This window comes from Labeo rohita, unplaced genomic scaffold (assembly GCF_022985175.1).
Source record: "Labeo rohita strain BAU-BD-2019 unplaced genomic scaffold, IGBB_LRoh.1.0 scaffold_1498, whole genome shotgun sequence".
NCBI classification, from domain to species: domain Eukaryota; kingdom Metazoa; phylum Chordata; class Actinopteri; order Cypriniformes; family Cyprinidae; genus Labeo; species Labeo rohita.
This window is the reverse complement of record NW_026127668.1, coordinates 7116-18521: the sequence shown is the minus strand read 5'-3', so window position 1 is coordinate 18521 and position 11406 is coordinate 7116. Positions and strand designations below refer to the sequence as shown.

General features: G+C 33.2%; 1 protein-coding gene across 1 annotated transcript; it reads left to right on the top strand.

The window, feature by feature from the left end:
- Positions 1 to 205: 205 nt before the first annotated feature.
- LOC127158421 (ribonuclease inhibitor-like) lies at positions 206 to 11073 on the top strand (the record flags this gene model as incomplete). The annotated part of the gene is made up of 7 exons (XM_051101549.1): positions 206 to 376; positions 5235 to 5408; positions 5923 to 6010; positions 7537 to 7622; positions 8492 to 8665; positions 8842 to 9003; positions 10262 to 11073. Coding segments are annotated over 7 exons (877 nt in total), but the record flags the coding sequence as incomplete, so codon positions are not given.
- Between the last annotated feature and the right edge of the window lie 333 nt (positions 11074 to 11406).

Here is an 11406-nt window from a genome sequence, read left to right as displayed (position 1 = left end):
ATATTCAGTTATAGGCATAGCGCCACCAGCTGGCAGCAGGAAGTTAGGCACATCTAAATGACTTTGACATATTCCTCCTAAATTTACTATGTGAAAAGCATAGTGCCCACTATTCGCATCCGATCGGCGGTGAGCCCGGGTGCGAGGGCCCGTTCATCGCTGCTTGCAGCTTTAATTATTACTGAAATGCTGTTTTTATGTTCAGGCTGAATAATTGTGAGCTGACAGAGAAAAGCTGTTCAGTTCTAGCTACTGTTCTCTCCTCCAAAACCATCCTGAAAGAGATGAACCTGAACAACAGTCATCTGCTGGATTCAGGAGTCAAAGAGATCTGTGAGGGACTGAAGAATCCTGTGTGTGAGCTGAAGATACTGAAGTGAGTACATTTCACCAACAGCTACACTCAACACCACAGCAATGAGAGCAATATTGCACATTGGCTGATGATTATATGTGACCCTGGACCACAAAACTCATAAGGGTAGTGTTGTTTTTGGTGGCCTGTTTTAATTTTAGTTTTAGTCTAGTCTTTGTGTGAAGCTGTCATTTTATTCACGTTCATACACTTTACACTTTAGCCAAACCCATTTCAACCAAGAATATCTTATTATATTATTGTTACCTTATAGACTCAAGAATACATCCATTCCAGACACAGAAGACTCTGATTTGGATTTACAACATTTATTTATTTAAAACAATAAAGGAAATAAAATAAATAAAATAGCATCACATTACAATGCCAGAAAAAAATAATACATTCAAATTTGACAAAGAGAAACAAGGTGCTTGAATGCTCAAGCTACAATAACATACAAAACTTCTTTCTCTTCTTTGAACATTTTGTCAATCAAGTTTAAAATCGTATGTCTTTTTGCCACTTTGAACGTTTTATTCATTTTTGCCATCATGGCAATCAACACCTCAGCTTCGACAATTCGTGCTGGGAGCCCTGTGCGGCCTATCCACTGCGCTCTCCCCTCCTCTTTGGTACGTTGCTCTGGGGAGTTGTCGTTGTAGCTCCTTGTGGCAAAGAAATCCTGAGCACTAGTTGGCTTGTCCATCTTCTTGGGTGGGACTTACTTCACTGGTGCTATTTCTGGAATCTAGCACAGGAACAGATACAATGTCAGGACAGATGCAGCCTCTGGAAAATCTAACTGAAAAATCTAACTGTTGTAGATATTAAGTAGCATAAATCCTTGCTAACCATAGTAAATCAACCTCTGAGTCAGTGACTAGATTAGGCCATTTTGGCCTAAACGTGTGCCACTCTTTTAAATTTTATATTTTGTTACCTTGTAAGGCTTTGTTTTTGAAATAGGGATATTAGTTCGACTGAACTGCTGAGACATCTTGTGAAATAGTAAAACCAACATGGCAAAGAATCATGATAAAATCGTGATATTCCTGAAAAAATCTTGACATGATATTTTTGTCATATTGCACACCACTATATCAGTCAGACAGGGCTGATCTAAATCTGATATTGTGTTACTGTTCTGTGTTACTGTTAAGTCACACAAAAGACATACAAGCACTAAAAGCACAATGTTTTGTGCACAATATTCCAAGTCATCTGAAGGTATTCGATAGCTTAATGTGAGGCACAGATGAACATTTAAGTCCTTACACTAAAGTTCATATAAACTCTTTTCTCTGCTGTGTCTGTCATTCATTCTCTGTTTAATTCAAACTCTGGTCACGTTTATTTACAACAGTCAGCTCGATAAAACTCTCCAAGATAATTCAGTGTTGCCTTTATTATACTTGATTTGTAGATAAATGTCTATGATTTGCATATATGTTACTGGTTTTTGTTGTTATATCTAAATAATGTTCCTTGTTTCCGGGTGTCTGTTAGAACAAAACACAGCGAAGCAAAGACTATAAATAGTTTTTAACATGCACATTAACTGAAATTTAAAAGAAAATGCTTAATCAACTGTTGCACAGATATAATGTAGAAATATATAGTTTTTTTATAAATTCATTTTATAACCACAATGCAAATAGCAATGTTTGGATTTATGATATTATTATTTTTGTGCACTGGTTTTTCTAGAATAACTTTAGCTGCTGAATTAGTTTCTAATATTTTTTTTTTTCTCCCAGATTATGAATATTATATATTTATAGGGGTGTAACGGTACACAGATGTCACGGTTCGGGGGTCACGGTTTGATACGATTTCGATACAACAGGAAAAAAAAAAAAATCTTCTATGCTAGATTAAATATTATATTGCATTATAATGTCGTTTATAGGCTATAAAATCTGCAGTACATATATACATACAAGGAATAAATATTTGAAATGTATTTAATTTAGTTAACTGATAGACAAGGGGGAAAAACTGTGCAACACGTAACGCAGCATATATTTGCTTAGTTTCAGTTCAGTTTTGTGACAGAAAGGAAACTCAAATGGCAGAAAGCGACATTCTATTTGTTTTTTGTTTAAGTTGATTTTGCTGGTATGAGGAAAGTTGAAGTAATCGCGCTGGCGCACACAAACAAAGAACATATACATGAGTGCGGCCGCCTCACTGTGTCACCACAGGAACACGACTGAAGTACAGAGCCTATAATTTACTTAATAAATAATAGTTTAGCATTTGGTTGCATCGCAAATAGGGAAATATTATGGAATATATGGATTTGTGCCGAATGAGAGAGGTAGGATACACGAGCACAAAGCCCCATTTCTCAAACAGTTGAGTGCGCAAGCCTTTAAAGTAACAGTATACTCCTCTGTCAGTGAGAGACGCGTTCAGAATCAGCACATGATCACTGTCTCGTAGGCTTTGTTTTTAAGTGCACAACTCCTGTGGCCTGTAGCACGAAGCCGGTTTTGGAGTTCACAAACCCAAACTAGACCAATCAGCTGTGAGCAAAGTGACATATATCTGATGAAATGAAGCCGCTCCCTTGTATCTCTAGCTCCAAATTAAAGCAGTTTACACTCAAAGAATTTTAGAAATAAAATTGCCTGACTTTTGCTTATTTTTTTTTATTTGTATTATATTAATTGATATTGTAATTCATATAACATATTTATATACACTGCTGCTCAAAAGTTTGGGATCAGTAAGACTTTAAGAGTAAGATGTTTTTTAAAGAAGCTCATCAAGGCTGCATTTATTTGATCAAAAATACAGAAAAAAAACAGTAATATTGCAAAATGGTATTACAATATAATTGTTTTATATACTTTAATTTATTCCGGTGATGCAAAGTTGAATTTTCATCAGCTGTTACTCCAGTCTTAAGTGTCACATTCTTCAGATTCTTCAGTTTTTTTGGAACCTGTGATTCTTTTTTATCTTTGATAAATAACAAGTTAAAAAGAACAGCATTTATTCAAAATATAAATCTATTCTATAACAATGTAAATTTATGCTATCACTTTTTATTAGTTTAACACATCCTTGGTGAATAAAAGGATTTAATTTCTTTCAAAAAAAGAAAGAATAAAAATTTACTGACCCCAAACTTTTGAACAGTAGTGTACATTGTTAGAAAACCTTTCTATTTTAAATAAATGCTGTTTTCTTTTTAACCTTCTATCGATCAAAGAATCCAGAAAAAAAGTTTTTGATCAAATAAATGCCGCCTTGATGAGCATGAGAGTCTTCTTTAAAAAAAAAACATTACAAGTCTCACTGATCAAGTGCCAATTAATTTTAAGCTTCATATTTAAATTAAATTAAATATTTACATATTTCTAAATTTAATATATCCAACTTTTATAATGGCTAAACCTGTTTTCCTTTTGAGCTCTGTGTAAAACTTTATATAAATAATTAAATTCAACTGATTCTTTTGCATAGTCATATATTTTCTGTTTATTGCTGGCTTGTAAATGCACTTCAATTTACAAAATTGAAAACGACATCTCTTAATCTTCAGCAGAAAAGTAAATTGCACAAACTCTCACGAGAAGTGAATCCAATAAACGCTTTGCTGACTCTCCCCATGTTCCTGTGATTGGCTGTTTGGTGCACGTGTCACACTGTCAGGTGCACACGCTCCAGAGTTAAATCACAAACTCTGAGTTGATAGAGAACGTTTATATCAAGCTTTGTGAGCCGGTGAACCTAAACTAAACCACACTGGCTTTATTGGGTTTTGTCAACTCAAAACTTACTCTGCAACTCTGAGTTTGTTCATCTTGCTTATTATTTTATGTATTTAATTTATTTTTTTATTTTTTTTATTTTAGTTTTCTTTTTAATGGATCAGTCTGTATTTAGTAGATTGTAAAAGAATGATTATTAGTTCCACACACAGAGATATGGGAATTCTACATTGATTTAAAAGAGAAAAACTACACTTTCACAGTTTAATTCTGTATGACAGAAACACAGATCAAAAACATATGACTGCTGAATGTAATCATGTTTACTGATTGCTGGTATGATTATTTTTTGTGTTTGTTTTTAGAAATGTTTCTTTAAACACAATATTGTATTTTATTTTAATGATTTTGATTAACTACCTTTACCTAAAATGTGAGTGTTTACTGTTGCCTTTGGCATTGTTGATGTACTGTTTCCTATTTAATACTGTACAGCCGCCTTGCCACAATTCTGTATTGTTAAAGGCGGTATATAAATAAAGGTGACTTGAAATGAAATTTCTTTTCAAACGTGTTTGAATGTCTTCAGTTTAAGGAAATATGTTTATTCTTTAAATGAAAACGTGCAAAGTATAATATTTTTATAAGCAGACTGTCTTTGTTGTTGACTTGTAATAGTTTAGTCTACAGTATATTTGAACATTGATCTGTGAGACTAAAGTGATTTATGACAATAGTAGACAGTAACAATTTCATTTGTTAACATTAGTTAAATATTTTGACAGCATTTATTCATTTGTTAATGTTAGTTTTTGTAGTGTTTCATTATTCATATCAGTTCACAGTGTATTAACTAATTAACAGAAAACTTTTGAATTTAAAACTATTAATAAATGTTGAAACTTTAATGTGATTAAATGCTGTACTAGTTGTTCATCATCAGTTCATGTTAACTAATGTAGTTAATGTTATCAAGTGAAACCTCTTAACTTTTAAATAATTTTCCAGATTTTCAACCTTAGTCTTTCTTCATGTTACCTGCACACAGATATCACTGTTTATTTGTCAGCAAACGTCTGCTGGAAGATGAAAAACATATTAGTAAGTTGATCATCATAGATCTGATTCATTGTCTTTTCTCTTTCTGTCTTCAGTCTGTGTAGATGCAGAATTACAGAGGAACAGCGTCTCATCCTGACTTCAGCTCTGAAATCAAACCCATCACACCTGAGAGAACTGGACCTGAGCAGGAATAAACTAGGAGACTCTGGAGTGAAAAACCTCAGTGATCTACTGATGAACACACAATTCAAGCTGGAGAAACTAGTGTTAGTATCATTATACTGTACAGCAGTGACAGTGAGATTAAAGTTCACTGCTTAGTTTCATGAAGTCACCATGAAATTAAAGTTGACAGTTATTATTTTTATGAAATATTGCAGTGCTTAATTGATTTTTTTCGTGCATATAATGTATTTCTAATTTATGTGCCCTTCTGATCCTTCATCTAAATAACTTAAATGACAACCATACAATGAATTGTTAATGGACCAAATTAAATCCTGCCATACTTTTTTTTTTTCTTTTCTTCATTCACTCAGACATACTGTACAATAAAGAATGACATTTACAAAAAAGGTGTTTATTGATGATAAAATACTCTTAAAATGTCTTTAGGTAAATTGTAATTCAGAAACAGAATTCTTCTGTTCTTGTTTATGGTCATATAATGTTTTTGGCAATGTTTTAATTATTACACTGTATGGTGTTAACACATGATGAATTTACTGACATGAACTTGACACATGTCTGATTCATTGTCTTTTCTCTTTCTGTCTTCAGTCTGTATGATTGCAGTATTACAGAGGAACAGTGTCTCATCCTGACTTCAGCTCTGAAATCAAACCCATCACACCTGAGAGAACTGAACCTGACCTGGAATACACTAAGAGACTCTGGAGTAAAAAACCTCAGTGATCTACTGATGAACACACAATTCAAGCTGGAGAAACTAGAGTTAGTATCATTATACTGTACAGCAGTGACAGTGAGATTAAAGTTCACTCTTTACTTTCATGACATCACCATGAAATTAAAGTTGACAGTTATTATTTTTATGAAATATTGCAGTGCTTAAATTATTTATCTGTGCACATAATGTATTTTTAATTTATGTGCCCTTCCGATCTAAATAACTTATATAACTTATAATATAGGATCTCTCTTTATAGCAATGCATGTGGTGTTGTGAAACAGTGAGATCAGAGCAGCAAAGTGAGCAATCACTAGCTGTTTTAATATAGTGGTGCAGTCATCATGAACTTGACCACATCCAAAATGATTTTTTTTTTTATTTATTTATTTATTTTATTTATTTATTTTTTATTTTTTTTTAATCTCTTATGGGGCAGCTGTGGCCTAATGGTTAGAGAGTCGGGCTTGTAATCAAAAGGTTGCAGGATCGAGTCCCAGGTCCGGCAGGGATTGAAAGTGGGGGGAGTGAATAACCAGCGCTTTCTCCATCCTCAAAACCATGACTGACGTGAGACCCTTGAGTAAGGCACCGATCCCCGGGCACCACAGAGATAGCGATATGGCTCCGGGTGTGTGTTCACGGTGTGTGTGTGCATGTTTGTTCACTACTCACTACTGTGTGTGTGCACTTGGATGGGTTAAATGCAGAGCACAAATTCCGAGTATGGGTTGCCACACATCACGTCCCTTCCTTTTCCTTTTTCTATAACTAAATTACTTAAATGCCAGCAATCCAATTAATTGTTAATGAACCAAATTAAATCCTGTCATACTTTTTTTTAGTTTTTTGTTTTTTTTTCATTCACTCAGACATACTGTACAACAGGGGTGCCCAATCCTGTTCCTGGAGATCTACCTACCTGCAGACTTCAGCTCCAGCCCTCTTCCAACACAGCTGTCTGTAATTATCAAGCGCTACCTAAGAGAGTAATTAGCTGGTTCAGGTGTGTGTGATCAGGGTTGGAGCTGAACTTTGCAGGATGGTAGATCTCCAGGAACAGGATTGGGCATCCCTGCTGTACAATAAAGAATGACAGTTGCAAAACAAAGTGTTTATTGATGAAAAATTACTCTAAAAATGTCTTTAGGTAAATTATAATTCAGAAACAGAATTTTAAACTAAATGTTCACATTTTTAATGTAATTTTTAGGTAGTTCTATAGTTGATCTTAAGCTGCTTTGTTAATCATTTTTTCTTCTGTTCTTGTTTATGGTCATATAATGTTTTTGGCAATGTTTTAATTATTACACTGTATGGTGTTAACACATGATGAATTTACTCACATGAACTTGACACTTGTCTGATTCATTGTCTTTTCTCTTTCTGTCTTCAGTCTGTGTGGATGCAGTGTTACAGAGAAACGGTGTCTCATCCTGACTTCAGCTCTGAAATCAAACCCATCACACCTGAGAGAACTGAACCTGAGCAGGAATAAACTAGGAGACTCTGGAGTGAAAAACCTCAGTGATCTACTGATGAACACACAATTCAAGCTGGAGAAACTAGAGTTAGTATCATTATACTGTACAGCAGTGACAGTGAGATTAATTTACTGTTCAGTTTATTTTAAGTGTTTTGTGTGTGTGTGACTGTACACTCAAAAATCATTTTTGCCTCTTTCATTTTAATTAAAATGAGCTAAAGTAACATGTTTTGATTATTTTGTCACAATTTCATTGTGTTCATTCTACCTAATATATTTAAAATTGAAACTGATTTAATTTATTTGTGTTGAAACTGCATTAATATTGTTTTTGTTGACGTAACTAACTGAGCAGTGGATTTGTAGTTCTCAGCAAGGAATTGCATGATTGTAAGTTTAGGGATGAAGTGTTATTTTATGTGTTTTTCTGTAAAGGGAAATACATGTTAGTGTTCAATGTTCAGTTATGCTGGACAGTTTCTGTGATGTTGTTGAATTTTGTGGTTCCCATTATGCAGAAGAGTGACGTTTGTGTTTAGACTGTGACTCTTGAGTAATAGATATTCAAATATCAGTACTGACACCAGTTTTTTCATATTCATTATTGTGTATAATTATGAGTGAAACTGCTTGTTTAATATAATAATAATAATTAGACCTCAGTGAATAAATAAATAAATATATAGTTATTTGTTCCCAAAAGATTTTGTTTGACAAATGTAGTTCAGCTGAACCCAAACTAGTGTAGATTCATTTAATGTAAACCAGCTAAATTGACCCAACTAAGCAATTTTCATTTGAATTAAATAAATTAAATTGTAAAAACTTTTATAAAAATTAAATAAGCAGAACTAATTTATTTTTTGACTGTTTGACATTTACTTATGATGTATTTATTCACACATAAACTTTACATGGATCTGATTCATTGTCTTTTCTCTTTCTGTCTTCAGTCTGTGGGATTGCAGTATTATAGAGAAACAGTGTCTCATCCTGACTTCAGCTCTGAAATCAAACCCATCACACCTGAGAGAACTGAACCTGAGAGGGAATCAAATAAGAAACACAGGAGTGAATCACTTATGTGACGTACTGAAGGATTCACACTGTAAACTGGAGAGATTGAGGTCAGTAACATTCACATACAAGAATCAAAATGATTAAAATCACTTCAACAGTTTAAACCAAAACACTTTATACTCAAAATCTCATGATGAGTCTGAGTTCACATTATATTTGTGAAAAATTCTTCTCCTTAATGATTTGTTTGTAAGATGATCTTCCTCTGTTTGTCTCTTTCTAGTCTTTCTTACTGTGGAATTACAGATGTTTCTTCTTTAACTCAGTCTTTGACAAACACAAAAGCACTGCAGTTTCTAAAAGAGCTTGATCTGAGTATCAATATGATTGGAGACTCAAAGCAGCAGCTCATTGATGTGCTACGAGACTCAAACTGTAAACTGAGGTGAGTAAACTTCACTTTCTGATATTAAAGAGATTCATTTACCTCTAATATGTGAACAAATATATACTTTCTAAAATATAAGTTTATTAAATTATCATCAAGCTTTATTTCAAAGGGTTTGTGTCAGAATGAAATGTAAAGTTAATAAAAAATGTTGAACACAAAGGAGGAAAGAGAACAAAAGCACACTGTCAGAGCTTTATACAACAACACCTGCTTTATTAATGACATCAGTAATAGTGAATCATTACAGTTTGAAATAGATTTGGTCAGATTGTAGGAAAACGCTGGTAAAATCAGTGCAGATTCCAGCTTCAGCTCACAGCCGTCCAGCATCACATGATCAATGTCTCTGTCTCTTGTGTTTTTACTTTGACAAGCAACACGTCACATTACTTATGTAAGGTTTAATCAGGGTGTGATTTGTCGGGGTGAATTCCTCCCTGGTAGAACTGCAACAGCTCAACGGTGTGAACCTGGAAAACATGCTTCATTCTGACAAGACTTGTCGTAATATGCTCATGTTTACTGGAGAAACAATTATTTTTTTCATGAAAGTGTTTCAAAACATCCCCCCTCTGGTTTTTCCACAAATCACACCCTGGGTATAATGTACATCCACATTCAATCCCACAATGCACAGCAATACGGAGTTTACAACTAATGTATGCCCAATGGATAGAGAATACCCATAATGCACTGTGAGATTCACATGCTGAATGAATTGCTGTGTCACACCTGAAGATGAATCATCCATCCATTCATTTTACAAAATGCTCGCCCACGTAGTACAGCGTAATACAATACATACATAAATGAATTGGAAATTGAATTTAAAAAGATTTTTTAATAATTTCAGTTCTTTACTGAGACCAATACAAACATGTTTAAACTAGAGGACAAACAGCTTTAACTAGTGGAACATTTCACTGAAAGATTTTTGTTTTAAGGCAAAATCACATTTGTATTTGTTCCATGTCATTTATTATATTTGGTGTAAACTCATTAGTATGTGTTTCACTTTATTTTGACTCAATAGAGACATGGATTGGAATTCATCTGCTAAAAATATTATATTTGAAACATAAATACTGTTTTATAAATATGTATTCAAATCAGGTAGAGTCACTAATTAATCTGATTACAGGATTTTATTGTAACTTATTACTCAAAAAACAAAAGTGATTGAAATATAGTAACTAATTTGTAGTTTGTTCCACTGAACTCTGATTATCTTCTCTTCTGTTCCACCTTACAGTGTAGATACAGATTTCTGGTAGTTCAACTGCAAGAAATACCTGGAGTTCAATCACCAAAAGATGATAAATGCTGTATATCATAATGAAGTGGTCTTGAGAGGAGCAGTAAACATCAGGTGAGGATCCACAGAAGAGCTTCACTACTGTGTCTATGAGGAGAAAGAAATGTGTGATAAATGTGTGAATGTGATCCATACAGGTGAAGAGACTCAGACTTTACAATCAAATAATGCAGCATGTGTGTTAGAAACATGTGATATTGAATGATTAATGTTGCTTTAGTATTCAAGTGATCATTTTGTTTAATTTAAAGCTGGAACAGAGGAGGAAGAAGCTCAGATGAGTCTGTCTGGCTCTTCAGTTTAATAATATTTGTATTAAAATCATCCATAATGATTCAGATGTTTAAATGTGATTGTCAAGTGCAGCACTTTAATGTTTAAAAATGTATAAAGCAAATGTACGATGTGAAATTCCCATGTTACTTAAAACATTTTCATGATCTCTCTTATATTTTATACACTTTGTTATTCTATTCAATTTTATACTAATTTAGCTATGTGTCTGTGTTGCTAATATACAGATGCACAATCACAAATCCTCTCATTACAACAAACAAAACAGAAACACAATGTAAATAAAAGATGGATTGTGCAGTTTTGACAGATTAATTGATTAAAACAGGAGTTTTCACACACAGTGAGTTTGTGCTGAACTGACTGACAGCTTCAGTGATTATAAATGCTGTGCCTTTTACTTGCTGTTTGTGTAATTTGACACAATTTAAAGAAAAGTTTTTTTTTTTTTTTTTTAATGACACTGTACGTAAAACTATACATAAGTGTAAAAAATGACAAATATATTTTTACAGTAAATGTTGTAATGGTGATTTCTGGTCACTATTATTCTATGATGGTAATTTAGTGTCTTTTTAAGATTTTAAAATAAACGTTTTTGTTTGTCATCAAGTGTTTGTTTTCCTACATTTTTACTTTTAGTTTTACAAATGAGGACAATCTTTGAAGAATAAACAAAAACAGTTTTGGTCATAATATTAAAGTAACATTTAAATTGGATAATATTCAGATGTTTAATCTTTGAAGTGTAGTGTGAAGTATTTGAAAGTGTGTCTGTCATGTTGAGG